At 58.8% G+C, this 18,636-nt stretch overlaps 1 protein-coding gene across 1 annotated transcript in view; it reads right to left on the reverse strand.

The window, feature by feature from the left end:
• Positions 1 to 762: 762 nt before the first annotated feature.
• LOC144742061 (neurofibromin-like) overlaps positions 763 to 18,636 on the reverse strand; it is a gene marked incomplete at its 3' end in the record, with an annotated part of 29,963 nt that continues 12,089 nt past the window's right edge. Inside the window, exons 5-9 of the mRNA XM_078624563.1 lie at positions 10,158 to 10,404; positions 6,108 to 6,181; positions 4,546 to 4,629; positions 2,117 to 2,719; positions 763 to 1,005 (exon numbers count right to left, since the gene is read on the reverse strand). Coding sequence (XP_078480689.1) covers positions 763 to 1,005; positions 2,117 to 2,719; positions 4,546 to 4,629; positions 6,108 to 6,181; positions 10,158 to 10,404 — 1,251 coding nt within the window. The remainder of the gene's footprint in view (positions 1,006 to 2,116; positions 2,720 to 4,545; positions 4,630 to 6,107; positions 6,182 to 10,157; positions 10,405 to 18,636) is intronic.

Raw genomic sequence — 18,636 nt, forward strand, 5'->3', positions numbered from 1 at the left:
TGAATGGGTGGGTGGGTGAATGGGTGGGTGAATGGGTGGGTGGGTGGGTGAGTGGGTGGGTGGGGTGAATGGGTGGGTGGGTGAGTGGGTGGGTGAGTGGGTGGGTGAGTGGGTGGGTGGATGATTGGGTGGGTGGGTGGGTGAGTGGGTGGGTGGGTGAGTGGGTGGAAGGGTGGGTGGGTGAGTGGGTGGGTGGGTGAGTGAGTGGGTGAGTGAGTGAGTGGGTGGGTGGGTGGGTGAGTGGGTGGGTGAGTGGGTGGAAGGGTGGGTGGGTGAGTGGGTGGGTGGGTGAGTGAGTGGGTGAGTGAGTGGGTGAGTGGGTGGGTGAGTGGGTGGGTGAGTGGTATGGGAGGGGGACGAGATGGTAAAGAGGTAAGTCCCCCAGGTAGCCTCCAGAGGGCACACACACAACCCACACTCACACCCACCCACTCACCCACCCACCAACTCACCCCTCTCACTCACCACGCTCACCCACCCACCCCTCTCACCCACCAACTCACCCACCCAGCTCACCACACTCACCCACCACACTCACCCACCACACTCACCCTCACCCCTCTCACCCACCACGCTCACCCTCCACGCTCATCCCTCTCACCCACCACGCTCACCCCTCTCCCCACCCACACTCACCCACCCCACCCCTCTCGCCCACCACATTCACCCCTCTCACCCACCACGCTCATCACACTCACCACGCTCAGCCCTCTCACCCACCCACACTCACCCACCCACACTCACCCACCCACACTCACCCACCCCTCTCACCTGTCCCTGGCCATCAAAGAACTTGCTGATGCTTGCCCTCAGCTGGCTGAACAGGATGGGGTAGAGTGCCGGGCTCAACTCCAGGCCCACCAGCTCCTTGATGTTGGAGCGGATATGCAGGCCCACCTTCTCGTGCGTGCAAACCATCAGCCGCAGGATGTGCGACAGGAACTTGGCCACGGGGGGAGAGTGGTGGCCGACGTGCACCACGGACGAGTGGCAGTCGGACGGTCCCTGGGGCGGGGGGGGAGGGGGGAGGGTCGTCACACCGCTCACTCGTTCGCTCGCTCGCTCACTCACTCACTCGTTCGCTCGCACACTCGCTCGCACACTCGCTCGCACACTCGCACACTCACTCACTCGCTCACTTACTCAATCACTCACTCACTCACTCAATCACTCACTCACCCACCCACTCACTCACTCACTCAATCACTCACTCACACGCTCACACGCTCACTCACTCGCACACTCGCACACTCACTCGCACACTTGCTCACTCGCTCGCACACTCGCTCACTCACTCACTCGCTCACTCAATCACTCGTTCACTTACTCACCCACTCGATCACTCACTCACCCACTCACTCACTCGTTCAATCACTCACTCACTCATTCAATCAATCACTCACTCACCCACTCACTCACTCACCCACTCGATCACTCACTCACCCACTCACTCACTCGTTCAATCACTCACTCACCCACTCACTCACTCGTTCAATCAATCACTCACTCACCCACTCACTCACTCACTTACTCACTCGATCGCTCACTCAATCACTCACTCACTCGTTCAATCACTCACTCACCCACTCACTCACTCACTTACTCACTCGTTCAATCAATCACTCACTCACCCACTCACTCACTCGTTCAATCAATCACTCACTCACCCACTCACTCACTCACTTACTCACTCGATCGCTCACTCAATCACTCACTCACTCGTTCAATCACTCACTCACTCGATCGCTCACTCAATCACTCACTCACTCGTTCAATCAATCACTCACTCACCCACTCACTCACTCATTCACTCGTTCAATCAATCACTCACTCACCCACTCAATCACTCGTTCAATCAATCACTCACTCACCCACTCACTCACTCACTCGTTCAATCAATCACTCACTCACCCACTCACTCACTCGTTCAATCAATCACTCACTCACTCAATCAATCGCTCACTCACCCACTCACTCACTCGTTCAATCAATCACTCACTCACCCACTCACTCACTCACCCACTCACTCACTCACTCACCCACTCACCCACCCACCCACACGTTCACTCGCTCGACCACTCACTCACCCCCCAACCCCCCACCCCACCCCCCTCACCATCGCGGCCGCAGACGCCGGCAGCGCCGCCCCGGCCACCGCCTCCGCCCCGGCCACGGCCCCCAAGCCGGCCACGGCCACCACCGCCCCCCCCCCAGACACCGCCGCCACCACCGCCCCACCACCACCACCACCACCGCCGCCACCGCCACCACCGCTCCCGGCAGCGGCCACGGCAACGGCCGACCCGGCACCGGCACCGCCGCCACCTCCTCCGCCCGAAGCCGAAGACCCGGCGGCCGTCATCGCCGACACGGCCATCGAGTTCTTCCTCTCGCCGGCGCCTCCGCCCCCTCCCATCGGCGGGCTGTGAGTGCCCAGCGAGGCTCCGGCACCACCACCGGCACCACCGGCACCAGCACCGCAGCCGGTGAAACCGCCGCCGGTGCCGCCGTGGGGGCCTCGCGGTTGGAGGCAGACGCCACCGAGGGCGCTGAGGAAGCCTGTGGTGTTGATCCACTCCTGCAGAAGCTCGGGGTCCACGGCGTCCGGCGAACCGCCCCCGGCACCGCCGCCGACGCCGCCGCCGCCGCCGCCGACGCCGCCGCCGCTGGCGTGGGACATCCGCCGGCGGACCACCGTCCGGTGGAGGGACTCGGACACCTGAGGGGGGGGGGGGTGGGGGGCGGACGGGGGTGTCCGGTGAGGTTTCGGTGGAGTGGGGTGAGGTTTCGGTGGACCTCCTGTAGACCAGGCGAGGTAGTCAACATCTTACAGGCTAATCGAACCCACGACCTCCGGAAGACCAGGCGAGGTAGTCAACATCTCCCCATTGTCAGGATGGAACCCACGACCTCCTGTAGACCAGGCGAGGTAGTCAACATCTCTCAGGGTCCGGGATCGAACCCACGACCTCCTGTAGACCAGGCGAGGTAGTCAACATCTCACAGGGTCCGGGATGGAACCCGCAACCTCCTGTAGACCAGGCGAGGTCGTCAACATCTCTCAGGGTCCGGGATCGAACCCACGTCCTCCTGTAGACCAGGCGAGGTCATCAACATCTCACAGGGTCCGGGATGAAACCCGCGACCTCCTGCAGACCAGGCGAGGTAGTCAACATCTCACAGGGTCCGGGATCGAACCCACGACCTCCAGTATACCAGGCGAGTTAGTCAACATCTCACAGGGTCCGGGATCGAACCCACGACCTCCTGTAGACCAGGCGAGGTCGTCAACATCTCGCAGGGTCCGGGATCAAACCCACGACCTCCTGTAGACCAGGCGAGGTAGTCAACATCTCTCAGGGTCCGGGATCGAACCCACGACCTCCTGCAGACCAGGCGAGTTAGTCAACATCTCACAGGGTCCGGGATCGAACCCACGACCTCCTGTAGACCAGGCGAGGTCGTCAACATCTCTCAGGGTCCGGGATCGAACCCACGACCTCCTGCAGACCAGGCGAGGTCGTCAACATCTCGCAGGGTCCGGGATCAAACCCACGACCTCCTGTAGACCAGGCGAGGTAGTTAACATCTCTCAGGGTCAGTGATCGAACCCGCGACCTCCTGCAGACCAAGCGAGGTCGTCAACATCTCACAGGGTCCGGGATGGAACCCACAACCTTCCGCATACCAGACGAGGTAGTCAACATCTCACAAGGTCCGGGATCGAACCCACGACCTCCTGTAGACCAGGTGAGGTAGTCAACATCTCACAAGATCCGGGATCGAACCCACGACCTCCTGTAGACCAGGCGAGGTCGTCAACATCTCACAGGGTCCGGGATCGAACCCACGACCTCCTGTAGACCAGGCGAGGTAGTCAACATCTCACAGGGTCCGGGATCGAACCCACGACATCCTGTAGACCAGGCGAGGTAGTCAACATCTCACAGGGTCCGGGATCGAACCCACGACATCCTGTAGACCAGGCGAGGTAGTCAACATCTCACAGGGTCCGGGATCGAACCCACGACCTCCTGCAGACCAGGCGAGGTCGTCAACATCTCACAGGGTCCGGGATCGAACCCACGACCTCCTGTAGACCAGGTGAGGTCGTCAACATCTCCCAGGGTCAGTGATCGAACCCACGACCTCCTGCAGAACAGGCGAGGTAGTCAACATCTCACAGGGTCCGGGATGGAACCCGCGACCTCCTGTAGACCAGGCGAGGTCGTCAACATCTCACAGGGCTCGTGATGGAGCCCACGACCTCCTGTAGACCAAGCGAGGTCGTCAACATCTCCCAGGGTCAGTGATCGAACCCACGACCTCCTGCAGACCAGGCGAGGTGGTCAACATCTCACAGGGTCAGTGATCGAACCCACGACCTCCTGTAGACCAGGCGAGGTCGTCAACATCTCCCAAGGTCAGTGATCGAACCCACGACCTCCTGCAGACCAGGCGAGGTGGTCAACATCTCACAGGGTCAGTGATCGAACCCACGACCTCCTGCAGACCCGGCGAGGTCGTCAACATCTCGGCACTCACCTGTCCATCCTCCACCTTCGTCTTGGGATAGTTGAGCAGCTGCTTGGTGGTTTGCTCCCAGCGGAGGTGAGTCTCCTCCCACGCCTACGTGGCGAGGGGGGGGGAGGGGAGTCAGTGCTCACCAGCTCACTCACCAGATCAATCACCAGATCACTCACCAGATCACCAGCTCACCAGCTCGCTCACCAGATCACTCACGAGATCACTCACCAGATCACCCACCAGATCACCAGCTCACCAGCTCGCTCACCAGATCACTCACCAGATCACTCACCAGATCACCAGCTCACCAGCTCGCTCACCAGATCACTCACCAGATCACCAGCTCACCAGCTCGCTCACCAGCTCACTCACCAGATCACTCACCAGATCAACAGCTCACCAGCTCGCTCACCAGATCACCAGCTCACCAGCTCACCAGCTCGCTCACCAGCTCACTCACCAGCTCACTCACCAGCTCACTCACCAGCTCACTCACCAGATCACCAGCTCACCAGCTCGCTCACCAGATCACCAGCTCACCAGCTCACCAGCTCGCTCACCAGCTCACTCACCAGCTCACTCACCAGCTCACTCACCAGCTCACTCACCAGATCACTCACCAGTTCACTCACCAGCTCACTCACCAACTCACTCACCAGTTCACTCACCAGCTCACTCACCAGCTCACTCACCAGCTCACTCTCCAGTTCACTCACCAGCTCACTCACCAGCTCACTCACCAGATCACTCACCAGTTCACTCACCAGCTCACTCACCAACTCACTCACCAGTTCACTCACCAGCTCACTCACCAGCTCACTCACCAGCTCACTCTCCAGTTCACTCACCAGATCACTCACCAGATCACTCACCAGCTCACTCACCAGATCACTCGATCACCAGCTCTGTGTGTGTCTGTGTGTGTGTCTGTGTGTGTGTGTGTCTGTGTGTGTGTGTGTGTCTGTGTGTGTGTGTGTGTCTGTGTGTGTGTGTGTGTCTGTGTGTGTGTGTGTGTCTGTGTGTGTGTGTGTCTGTGTGTGTGTGTCTGTGTGTGTGTGTCTGTGTGTGTGTCTGTGTGTGTGTGTGTGTCTGTGTGTGTGTGTGTGTGTCTGTGTGTGTGTCTGTGTGTGTGTGTGTCTGTGTGTGTGTGTGTGTGTCTGTGTGTGTGTGTGTCTGTGTGTGTGTGTCTGTGTGTGTGTGTGTGTCTGTGTGTGTGTGTGTGTCTGTGTGTGTGTGTGTCTGTGTGTGTGTCTGTGTGTGTGTGTGTGTCTGTGTGTGTGTCTGTGTGTGTGTGTGTGTCTGTGTGTGTGTGTGTGTCTGTGTGTGTGTGTCTGTGTGTGTGTCTGTGTGTGTGTGTGTGTCTGTGTGTGTGTGTGTCTGTGTGTGTGTGTGTGTGTCTGTGTGTGTGTGTGTGTGTCTGTGTGTGTGTGTGTCTGTGTGTGTGTGTGTGTGTCTGTGTGTGTGTGTGTGTCTGTGTGTGTGTGTGTCTGTGTGTGTGTGTGTGTGTCTGTGTGTGTGTGTGTCTGTGTGTGTGTGTGTGTGTCTGTGTGTGTGTGTGTGTCTGTGTGTGTGTGTGTCACCTCTGTGTTCCCCGACGTTGGATGCTCGATTCTGCGTAGCAGCGCCATCACGCGCTTCTGCAGCGCAACATGGCCTGACAATAACAAAGACAAAGATCCCCCGCGTAGCCTTTAACAAACTGCAGGGGAAAGTGCTGTTAGTAGTGGCGAGTAGCAGCACCTATGAAGGCAACCAGCAGAGGGGGTGGGTGGCCACCACCACCACCAATACCCACTCACCCACTCACCCACCCACTCACCCACTCACCCACCCACTCACCCACTCACCCACTCACCCACCCACTCACCCACTCACCCACTCACCCACCCACCCACTCACCCACCCACTCACCCAGTCATTCACCCACCCACTCACCCACCCACCCACCCACTCACCCACCCACTCACCCAGTCATTCACCTACCAACTCACCCACTCACCCAGTCATTCACCCACCCACCCACTCACCCACCCACCCACCCACTCACCCACCCACTCACTCAGTCATTCACCTACCCACTCACCCACTCACCCAGTCATTCACCCACCCACCCACTCACCCACCCACCCACTCACCCACCCACTCACTCAGTCATTCACCTACCCACTCACCCACCCACCCACTCACCCACCCACCCACCCACTCACCCACCTACTCACCCAGTCATTCACCTACCCACTCACCCACTCACCCAGTCATTCACCCACCCACTCACCCACCCACCCACTCACCCACCCACTCACCCACCCACTCACCCAGTCATTCACCTACCCACTCACCCACTCACCCAGTCATTCACCCACCCACCCACTCACCCACCCACCCACCCACTCACCCACCTACTCACCCAGTCATTCACCCACCCACTCACCCACCCACCCACTCACCCACCCACTCACCCACCCACTCACCCAGTCATTCACCTACCCACTCACCCACTCACCCAGTCATTCACCCACCCACCCACTCACCCACCCACCCACTCACCCACCTACTCACCCAGTCATTCACCCACCCACTCTCTCCCCCCGTGTCTCTCTCCCCGTGTCTCTCCCACCGTGTCTCTCTCCCCGCGTCTCCCCCCCCGCGTCTCCCCATCTCCCCCCGCGTCCCCCCGCGTCTCTCCCCATCTCTCCCCCCGTGTCTCTCCCCGCGTCTCCCCGTCTTCCCCCGCGTCTCTCTCCCCGCGTCTCTCTCCCCGCGTCTCTCTCCCCGCGTCTCTCTCCCCGCGTCTCTCCCCCCGTGTCTCTCCCCGCGTCTCCCCCCGCGTCTCTCTCCCCGCGTCTCTCTCCCCGCGTCTCTCTCCCCGTGTCTCTCTCCCCGTGTCTCTCTCCCCGTGTCTCTCTCCAAGTGTCTCTCCCCGTGTCTCTCTCCCCGTGTCTCTCTCCCCGTGTCTCTCTCCCCGTGTCTCTCTCCCCGTGTCTCTCCCCCCGTCTCTCCCCGTGTCTCTCTCCCCGTGTCTCTCCCCGTGTCTCTCTCCCCGTGTCTCTCTCCCCGTGTCTCTCTCCAAGTGTCTCTCCCCGTGTCTCTCTCCCCGTGTCTCTCCCCGTGTCTCTCTCCCCGCGTCTCTCTCCCCGCGTCTCTCTCCCCGCGTCTCTCTCCCCGCGTCTCTCCCCCCGTGTCTCTCCCCGCGTCTCCCCGTCTCCCCCCGCGTCTCTCTCCCCGTGTCTCTCTCCCCGTGTCTCTCTCCCCGTGTCTCTCTCCCCGTGTCTCTCTCCCCGTGTCTCTCTCCCCATGTCTCTCTCCCCATGTCTCTCTCCCCGTGTCTCTCTCCCCGTGTCTCTCTCCCCGTGTCTCTCCCCGTGTCTCTCTCCCCGTGTCTCTCCCCGTGTCTCTCTCCCCGTGTCTCTCTCCCCGTGTCTCTCTCCAAGTGTCTCTCCCCGTGTCTCTCTCCCCGTGTCTCTCTCCCCGTGTCTCTCTCCCCGTGTCTCTCTCCCCGTGTCTCTCTCCCCGTGTCTCTCTCCCCGTGTCTCTCTCCCCGTGTCTCTCCCCGTGTCTCTCTCCCCGTGTCTCTCTCCCCGTGTCTCTCTCCAAGTGTCTCTCCCCGTGTCTCTCTCCCCGTGTCTCTCTCCCCGTGTCTCTCTCCCCGTGTCATTCCTCCCGTGTCTCTCTCCCCGTGTCTCTCCGTCTCTCCCCCCACGTCTCCCTCCACGTCTCCCCCCCCGTGTCTCCCCGTGTCTCTCTCCCTGTCTCTCCCCCCACGTCTCCCCCTGTCTCTCTCCCCGTGTCTCTCCGTGTCTCCCCGTCTCTCTCCCCGCGTCTCCCCCCGCGTCTCCCTGCGTCTCCCCCCGTCTCTCCCCGCGTCTCCCCGCGTCTCCCCGCCTCTCTCTCCGCGTCTCCCCGCGTCTCCCCGCGTCTCCCCGCGTCTCCCCGCGTCTCCCCACGTCTCTCCGTCTCTCCCCCCGCGTCTCCCCGCGTCTCCCCGCGTCTCCCCGCGTCTCCCCACGTCTCTCCGTCTCTCCCCCCGCGTCTCCCCGCGTCTCCCCGCGTCTCCCCGCGTCTCCCCACGTCTCCCCGTCTCTCTCTCCGCGTCTCCCCGCGTCTCCCCGCGTCTCCCCGCGTCTCCCCCCGTCTCCCCGCGTCTCCCCCCGCGTCTCCCCGCGTCTCCCCCCGTCTCTCCCCGTGTCTCTCCCCGCGTCTCCCCGCCTCTCTTCCCGCGTCTCCCCGTCTCTCTCTCCGCGTCTCCCCGCGTCTCCCCCCGTCTCTCCCCGTGTCTCTCCCCGTGTCTCTCCCCGTGTCTCTCCCCGCGTCTCCCCGTCTCTCCCCCCGCGTCTCCCCGTCTCTCCCCCCGCGTCTCCCCGCGTCTCCCCGCGTCTCCCCGCGTCTCCCCGCGTCTCCCCGTCTCTCCCCCCGTGTCTCTCCCCGTGTCTCTCCCCGTGTCTCCCCGTCTCTCCCCCCGCGTCTCCCCGTCTCTCCCCCCGCGTCTCCCCGCGTCTCCCCGCGTCTCCCCGCGTCTCCCCGTCTCTCCCCGTGTCTCTCCCCGTGTCTCTCCGCGTCTCCCCGCGTCTCCCCGTCTCTCCCCGTGTCTCTCCCCGTGTCTCTCCCCGTGTCTCTCCCCGCGTCTCCCCGCGTCTCCCCGCGTCTCCCCGCGTCTCCCCGTCTCTCCCCCCGTGTCTCCCCGCGTCTCCCCGTCTCTCCCCCCGTGTCTCCCCGTCTCTCCCCCCGCGTCTCCCCGCGTCTCCCCGTCTCTCCCCCCGCGTCTCCCCGTCTCTCCCCCCGCGTCTCCCCGCGTCTCCCCGCGTCTCCCCGCGTCTCCCCGCGTCTCCCCGTCTCTCCCCCCGTGTCTCTCCCCGTGTCTCTCCCCGTGTCTCTCCCCGCGTCTCCCCGTCTCTCCCCCCGCGTCTCCCCGTCTCTCCCCCCGCGTCTCCCCGCGTCTCCCCGCGTCTCCCCGTCTCTCCCCGTGTCTCTCCCCGTGTCTCTCCCCGTGTCTCTCCCCGCGTCTCCCCGCGTCTCCCCGCGTCTCCCCGCGTCTCCCCGTCTCTCCCCGTGTCTCTCCCCGTGTCTCTCCCCGTGTCTCTCCCCGCGTCTCCCCGCGTCTCCCCGCGTCTCCCCGCGTCTCCCCGTCTCTCCCCCCGTGTCTCCCCGCGTCTCCCCGTCTCTCCCCCCGTGTCTCCCCGCGTCTCCCTGCGTATCCCTGTCTCTCCCCCCGCGTCTCCCCGTCTCTCCCCCCGCGTCTCCCCGCGTCTCCCCGCATCTCCCTGTCTCTCCCCCCGCGTCTCCCCGCGTCTCCCCGTCTCTCCCCCCGTGTCTCCCCGCGTCTCCCCGTCTCTCCCCCAGTGTCTCCCCGTCTCTCCCCCCGCGTCTCCCCGCGTCTCCCCGCATCTCCCTGTCTCTCCCCCCGCGTCTCCCCGCGTCTCCCCGTCTCTCCCCCCGTGTCTCCCCGCGTCTCCCCGTCTCTCCCCCAGTGTCTCCCCGTCTCTCCCCCCGCGTCTCCCCGCGTCTCCCCGTCTCTCTCCCCCCGCGTCTCCCCGTCTCTCCCCCCGCGTCTCCCCGCGTCTCCCCGCGTCTCCCCGTCTCTCCCCCCCCCCCCCCCGCGTCTCTCCCCCCCCCCCCCCCCCGCGCCCCCTCACCCGTGGACACGAGGTTTGCCGACGATCCGAACTCCATGCAGGTGTTGTAGTTGGGCAACACGTGGTGCACGGAGACCTCCTCTGCCCCGCAGCGGACCTCCGCCTCCTCGCACAAGTGGCGGAAGCAGGACATTGCGACGAGCACGGCCTCCACGTCGGGGCTCCACAGGTAGACGTGCAGGCAGCCCTCCAGCGACGCCTGCGCTTGCCGGCAGCTGGCGCCTCCGCTGCCCAACGTCGCCTTCTCCTGAGACGTGACGCGCGGAACGAGACGCACGGAACGTGACGTGGCGTGACGTGGTGCGACGCGCGGAACGAGACGTGGTGCAACACACGGAACGTGACGTGGTGCAACACACGGAACGTGACGTGGTGCAACACACGGAACGTGACGTGATGCAACACACAGAACGTGACGTGGTGCGACGCGCGGAACGAGACGTGGTGCAACACACGGAACGTGACGTGATGCAACACACAGAACGTGACGTGGTGCAACACACAGAACGTGACGTGGTGCAACACACAGAACGTGACGTGGTGCAACACACAGAACGTGACGTGGTGCAACACACAGAACGTGACGTGATGCAACACACAGAACGTGACGTGGTGCAACACACAGAACGTGACGTGATGCAACACACAGAACGTGACGTGATGCAACACACAGAACGTGACGTGATGCAACACGCAGAACGTGACGTGATGCAACACACAGAACGTGACGTGATGCAACACACAGAACGTGACGTGATGCAACACGCAGAACGTGACGTGATGCAACACACAGAACGTGACGTGGTGCAACACACGGAACGTGACGTGATGCAACACACAGAACGTGACGTGATGCAACACACAGAACGTGACGTGATGCAACACACAGAACGTGACGTGGTGCAACACACGGAACGTGACGTGATGCAACACACAGAACGTGACGTGATGCAACACGCAGAACGTGACGTGGTGCAACACACAGAACGTGACGTGATGCAACACACAGAACGTGACGTGATGCAACACGCAGAACGAGACGTGATGCAACACACAGAACGAGACGTGATGCAACACACAGAACGAGACGTGGTGCAACACACAGAACGTGACGTGATGCAACACACAGAACGAGACGTGGTGCAACACACAGAACGTGACGTGGTGCAACACACAGAACGAGACGTGATGCAACACACAGAACGAGACGTGGTGCAACACACAGAACGTGACGTGATGCAACACACAGAACGTGACGTGATGCAACACACAGAACGTGACGTGATGCAACACACAGAACGTGACGTGATGCAACACACAGAACGTGACGTGATGCAACACACAGAACGAGACGTGGTGCAACACACAGAACGAGACGTGGTGCAACACACAGAACGAGACGTGGTGCAACACACAGAACGAGACGTGGTGCAACACACAGAACGAGACGTGATGCAACACACGGAACGTGACGTGATGCAACACACAGAACGTGACGTGGTGCAACACACAGAACGTGACGTGATGCAACACACAGAACGAGACGTGGTGCAACACACAGAACGAGACGTGGTGCAACACACAGAACGTGACGTGATGCAACACACAGAACGTGACGTGATGCAACACACAGAACGTGACGTGATGCAACACACAGAACGAGACGTGGTGCAACACACAGAACGAGACGTGGTGCAACACACAGAACGTGACGTGATGCAACACACAGAACGAGACGTGGTGCAACACACAGAACGTGACGTGATGCAACACACAGAACGAGACGTGGTGCAACACACGGAACGTGACGTGGTGCAACACACAGAACGAGACGTGGTGCAACACACAGAACGAGACGTGATGCAACACACAGAACGAGACGTGGTGCAACACACAGAACGTGACGTGGTGCAACACACAGAACGAGACGTGGTGCAACACACAGAACGAGACGTGATGCAACACACAGAACGAGACGTGATGCAACACACAGAACGTGACGTGGTGCAACACACAGAACGAGACGTGATGCAACACACAGAACGTGACGTGGTGCAACACACAGAACGTGACGTGATGCAACACACAGAACGTGACGTGGTGCAACACACAGAACGAGACGTGATGCAACACACAGAACGAGACGTGATGCAACACACAGAACGTGACGTGGTGCAACACACAGAACGAGACGTGATGCAACACACAGAACGAGACGTGATGCAACACACAGAACGTGACGTGGTGCAACACACAGAACGTGACGTGATGCAACACACAGAACGTGACGTGGTGCAACACACAGAACGAGACGTGATGCAACACACAGAACGAGACGTGATGCAACACACAGAACGTGACGTGGTGCAACACACAGAACGAGACGTGATGCAACACACAGAACGAGACGTGGTGCAACACACAGAACGAGACGTGATGCAACACACAGAACGTGACGTGATGCAACACACAGAACGAGACGTGATGCAACACGCAGAACGTGACGTGATGCAACACACAGAACGTGACGTGATGCAACACACAGAACGAGACGTGATGCAACACACAGAACGTGACGTGATGCAACACACAGAACGAGACGTGATGCAACACACAGAACGAGACGTGATGCAACACACAGAACGAGACGTGATGCAACACACAGAACGAGACGTGATGCAACACGCAGAACGTGACGTGATGCAACACACAGAACGTGACGTGATGCAACACACAGAACGTGACGTGGTGCAACACACAGAACGAGACGTGATGCAACACACAGAACGAGACGTGATGCAACACACAGAACGAGACGTGATGCAACACGCAGAACGAGACGTGATGCAACACACAGAACGTGACGTGATGCAACACGCAGAACGAGACGTGATGCAACACACAGAACGAGACGTGGTGCAACACGCAGAACGAGACGTGATGCAACACGCAGAACGAGACGTGATGCAACACACAGAACGTGACGTGATGCAACACACAGAACGAGACGTGGTGCAACACGCAGAACGAGACGTGATGCAACACGCAGAACGAGACGTGATGCAACACGCAGAACGAGACGTGGTGCAACACGCAGAACGAGACGTGATGCAACACGCAGAACGAGACGTGGTGCAACACGCAGAACGAGACGTGATGCAACACGCAGAACGTGACGTGATGCAACACGCAGAACGAGACGTGATGCAACACGCAGAACGAGACGTGATGCAACACACAGAACGTGACGTGGTGCAACACGCAGAACGTGACGTGGTGCAACACGCAGAACGAGACGTGATGCAACACGCAGAACGAGACGTGATGCAACACACAGAACGTGACGTGATGCAACACGCAGAACGAGACGTGGTGCAACACGCAGAACGAGACGTGATGCAACACGCAGAACGTGACGTGATGCAACACGCAGAACGAGACGTGATGCAACACGCAGAACGAGACGTGATGCAACACACAGAACGTGACGTGGTGCAACACGCAGAACGTGACGTGGTGCAACACGCAGAACGAGACGTGATGCAACACACAGAACGTGACGTGATGCAACACGCAGAACGAGACGTGATGCAACACGCAGAACGAGACGTGATGCAACACACAGAACGTGACGTGGTGCAACACGCAGAACGTGACGTGGTGCAACACGCAGAACGAGACGTGATGCAACACACAGAACGTGACGTGATGCAACACACAGAACGAGACGTGATGCAACACACAGAACGTGACGTGGTGCAACACACAGAACGAGACGTGGTGCAACACACAGAACGTGACGTGATGCAACACGCAGAACGAGACGTGATGCAACACACAGAACGAGACGTGGTGCAACACACAGAACGAGACGTGATGCAACACACAGAACGTGACGTGATGCAACACACAGAACGTGACGTGGTGCAACACACAGAACGTGACGTGGTGCAACACACAGAACGAGACGTGGTGCAACACACGGAACGTGACGTGATGCAACACACAGAACGTGACGTGGTGCAACACACAGAACGTGACGTGATGCAACACACGGAACGTGACGTGATGCAACACACAGAACGTGACGTGGTGCAACACACAGAACGTGACGTGGTGCAACACACAGAACGTGACGTGGTGCAACACACAGAACGTGACGTGATGCAACACACGGAACGTGACGTGATGCAACACACAGAACGTGACGTGGTGCAACACACAGAACGTGACGTGGTGCAACACACAGAACGTGACGTGGTGCAACACACAGAACGTGACGTGATGCAACACACAGAACGTGACGTGATGCAACACACAGAACGTGACGTGGTGCAACACACAGAACGTGACGTGATGCAACACACGGAACGTGACGTGATGCAACACACAGAACGTGACGTGGTGCAACACACAGAACGTGACGTGGTGCAACACACAGAACGTGACGTGGTGCAACACACAGAACGTGACGTGATGCAACACACAAAACGTGACGTGGTGCAACACACAGAACGTGACGTGGTGCAACACACAGAACGTGACGTGGTGCAACACACAGAACGTGACGTGGTGCAACACACAGAACGTGACGTGGTGCAACACACAGAACGTGACGTGGTGCAACACACGGAACGTGACGTGATGCAACACACGGAACGAGACGTGATGCAACACACAGAACGTGACGTGATGCAACACACAGAACGTGACGTGGTGCAACACACAGAACGAGACGTGGTGCAACACACAGAACGAGACGTGATGCAACACACAGAACGTGACGTGGTGCAACACACAGAACGTGACGTGGTGCAACACACAGAACGTGACGTGATGCAACACACAGAACGTGACGTGGTGCAACACACAGAACGTGACGTGGTGCAACACACAGAACGAGACGTGATGCAACACACAGAACGTGACGTGATGCAACACACAGAACGTGACGTGGTGCAACACACAGAACGTGACGTGATGCAACACACAGAACGAGACGTGATGCAACACACAGAACGTGACGTGATGCAACACACAGAACGAGACGTGGTGCAACACACAGAACGAGACGTGATGCAACACACAGAACGTGACGTGGTGCAACACACAGAACGTGACGTGGTGCAACACACAGAACGAGACGTGATGCAACACACAGAACGTGACGTGATGCAACACACAGAACGTGACGTGGTGCAACACACAGAACGTGACGTGATGCAACACACAGAACGTGACGTGATGCAACACACAGAACGAGACGTGATGCAACACACAGAACGTGACGTGGTGCAACACACAGAACGTGACGTGGTGCAACACACAGAACGAGACGTGATGCAACACACAGAACGTGACGTGATGCAACACACAGAACGTGACGTGGTGCAACACACAGAACGTGACGTGGTGCAACACACAGAACGTGACGTGATGCAACACACAGAACGTGACGTGATGCAACACACAGAACGAGACGTGGTGCAACACACAGAACGAGACGTGATGCAACACACAGAACGTGACGTGGTGCAACACACAGAACGTGACGTGGTGCAACACACAGAACGAGACGTGATGCAACACACAGAACGTGACGTGGTGCAACACACAGAACGTGACGTGATGCAACACACAGAACGTGACGTGGTGCAACACACAGAACGAGACGTGATGCAACACACAGAACGTGACGTGGTGCAACACACAGAACGAGACGTGATGCAACACACGGAACGTGACGTGGTGCAACACACAGAACGAGACGTGGTGCAACACACAGAACGAGACGTGGTGCAACACACGGAACGTGACGTGGTGCAACACACAGAACGAGACGTGGTGCAACACACAGAACGTGACGTGATGCAACACGCAGAACGTGACGTGGTGCAACACACAGAACGTGACGTGATGCAACACGCAGAACGTGACGTGGTGCAACACACAGAACGTGACGTGATGCAACACACAGAACGTGACGTGATGCAACACGCAGAACGTGACGTGATGCAACACACAGAACGTGACGTGGTGCAACACACAGAACGTGACGTGATGCAACACGCAGAACGTGACGTGGTGCAACACACAGAACGTGACGTGGTGCAACACGCAGAACGTGACGTGATGCAACACGCAGAACGTGACGTGGTGCAACACACAGAACGTGACGTGGTGCAACACACAGAACGTGACGTGATGCAACACGCAGAACGTGACGTGGTGCAACACACAGAACGTGACGTGGTGCAACACACAGAACGTGACGTGATGCAACACGCAGAACGTGACGTGATGCAACACACAGAACGTGACGTGATGCAACACGCAGAACGTGACGTGGTGCAACACACAGAACGTGACGTGGTGCAACACACAGAACGTGACGTGATGCAACACACAGAACGTGACGTGATGCAACACGCAGAACGTGACGTGATGCAACACGCAGAACGTGACGTGGTGCAACACACAGAACGTGACGTGATGCAACACGCAGAACGTGACGTGGTGCAACACACAGAACGTGACGTGGTGCAACACACAGAACGTGACGTGATGCAACACACAGAACGTGACGTGATGCAACACACAGAACGTGACGTGATGCAACACACAGAACGTGACGTGATGCAACACACAGAACGTGACGTGGTGCAACACACAGAACGTGACGTGGTGCAACACACAGAACGTGACGTGGTGCAACACACAGAACGTGACGTGATGCAACACACAGAACGTGACGTGATGCAACACACAGAACGTGACGTGATGCAACACACAGAACGTGACGTGATGCAACACGCAGAACGTGACGTGGTGCAACACACAGAACGTGACGTGGTGCAACACACAGAACGTGACGTGATGCAACACGCAGAACGTGACGTGATGCAACACACAGAACGTGACGTGATGCAACACACAGAACGTGACGTGATGCAACACACAGAACGTGACGTGGTGCAACACACAGAACGTGACGTGATGCAACACACAGAACGTGACGTGATGCAACACGCAGAACGTGACGTGATGCAACACGCAGAACGTGACGTGATGCAACACACAGAACGTGACGTGATGCAACACACAGAACGTGACGTGGTGCAACACACAGAACGTGACGTGATGCAACACACAGAACGAGACGTGATGCAACACACAGAACGTGACGTGATGCAACACACAGAACGTGACGTGGTGCAACACACAGAACGTGACGTGATGCAACACACAGAACGTGACGTGGTGCAACACACAGAACGAGACGTGATGCAACACACAGAACGTGACGTGGTGCAACACACAGAACGTGACGTGATGCAACACACAGAACGTGACGTGGTGCAACACACAGAACGTGACGTGATGCAACACACAGAACGTGACGTGGTGCAACACACAGAACGTGACGTGGTGCAACACACAGAACGAGACGTGGTGCAACACACAGAACGTGACGTGGTGCAACACACAGAACGTGACGTGGTGCAACACACAGAACGAGACGTGGTGCAACACACAGAACGTGACGTGGTGCAACACACAGAACGAGACGTGGTGCAACACACAGAACGAGACGTGGTGCAACACACAGAACGTGACGTGATGCAACACACAGAACGTGACGTGATGCAACACACAGAACGTGACGTGGTGCAACACACAGAACGAGACGTGATGCAACACACAGAACGAGACGTGATGCAACACACAGAACGTGACGTGATGCAACACACAGAACGTGACGTGGTGCAACACACAGAACGTGACGTGGTGCAACACACAGAACGAGACGTGATGCAACACACAGAACGAGACGTGATGCAACACACAGAACGTGACGTGGTGCAACACACAGAACGTGACGTGGTGCAACACACAGAACGTGACGTGATGCAACACACAGAACGAGACGTGATGCAACACACAGAACGTGACGTGATGCAACACACAGAACGAGACGTGATGCAACACACAGAACGTGACGTGATGCAACACACAGAACGTGACGTGGTGCAACACACAGAACGTGACGTGGTGCAACACACAGAACGAGACGTGGTGCAACACACAGAACGTGACGTGATGCAACACGCAGAACGAGACGTGATGCAACACACAGAACGAGACGTGGTGCAACACGCAGAACGTGACGTGATGCAACACACAGAACGAGACGTGGTGCAACACACAGAACGTGACGTGATGCAACACACAGAACGAGACGTGATGCAACACACAGAACGTGACGTGGTGCAACACGCAGAACGTGACGTGGTGCAACACGCAGAACGTGACGTGATGCAACACGCAGAACGTGACGTGATGCAACACACAGAACGAGACGTGGTGCAACACACAGAACGTGACGTGATGCAACACACAGAACGAGACGTGATGCAACACACGGAACGTGACGTGGTGCAACACACAGAACGAGACGTGATGCAACACACGGAACGTG

This window comes from Lampetra planeri, unplaced genomic scaffold (genome assembly GCF_965212315.1).
Source record: "Lampetra planeri unplaced genomic scaffold, kcLamPlan1.2.h2 scaffold_840, whole genome shotgun sequence".
NCBI lineage: Eukaryota > Metazoa > Chordata > Hyperoartia > Petromyzontiformes > Petromyzontidae > Lampetra > Lampetra planeri.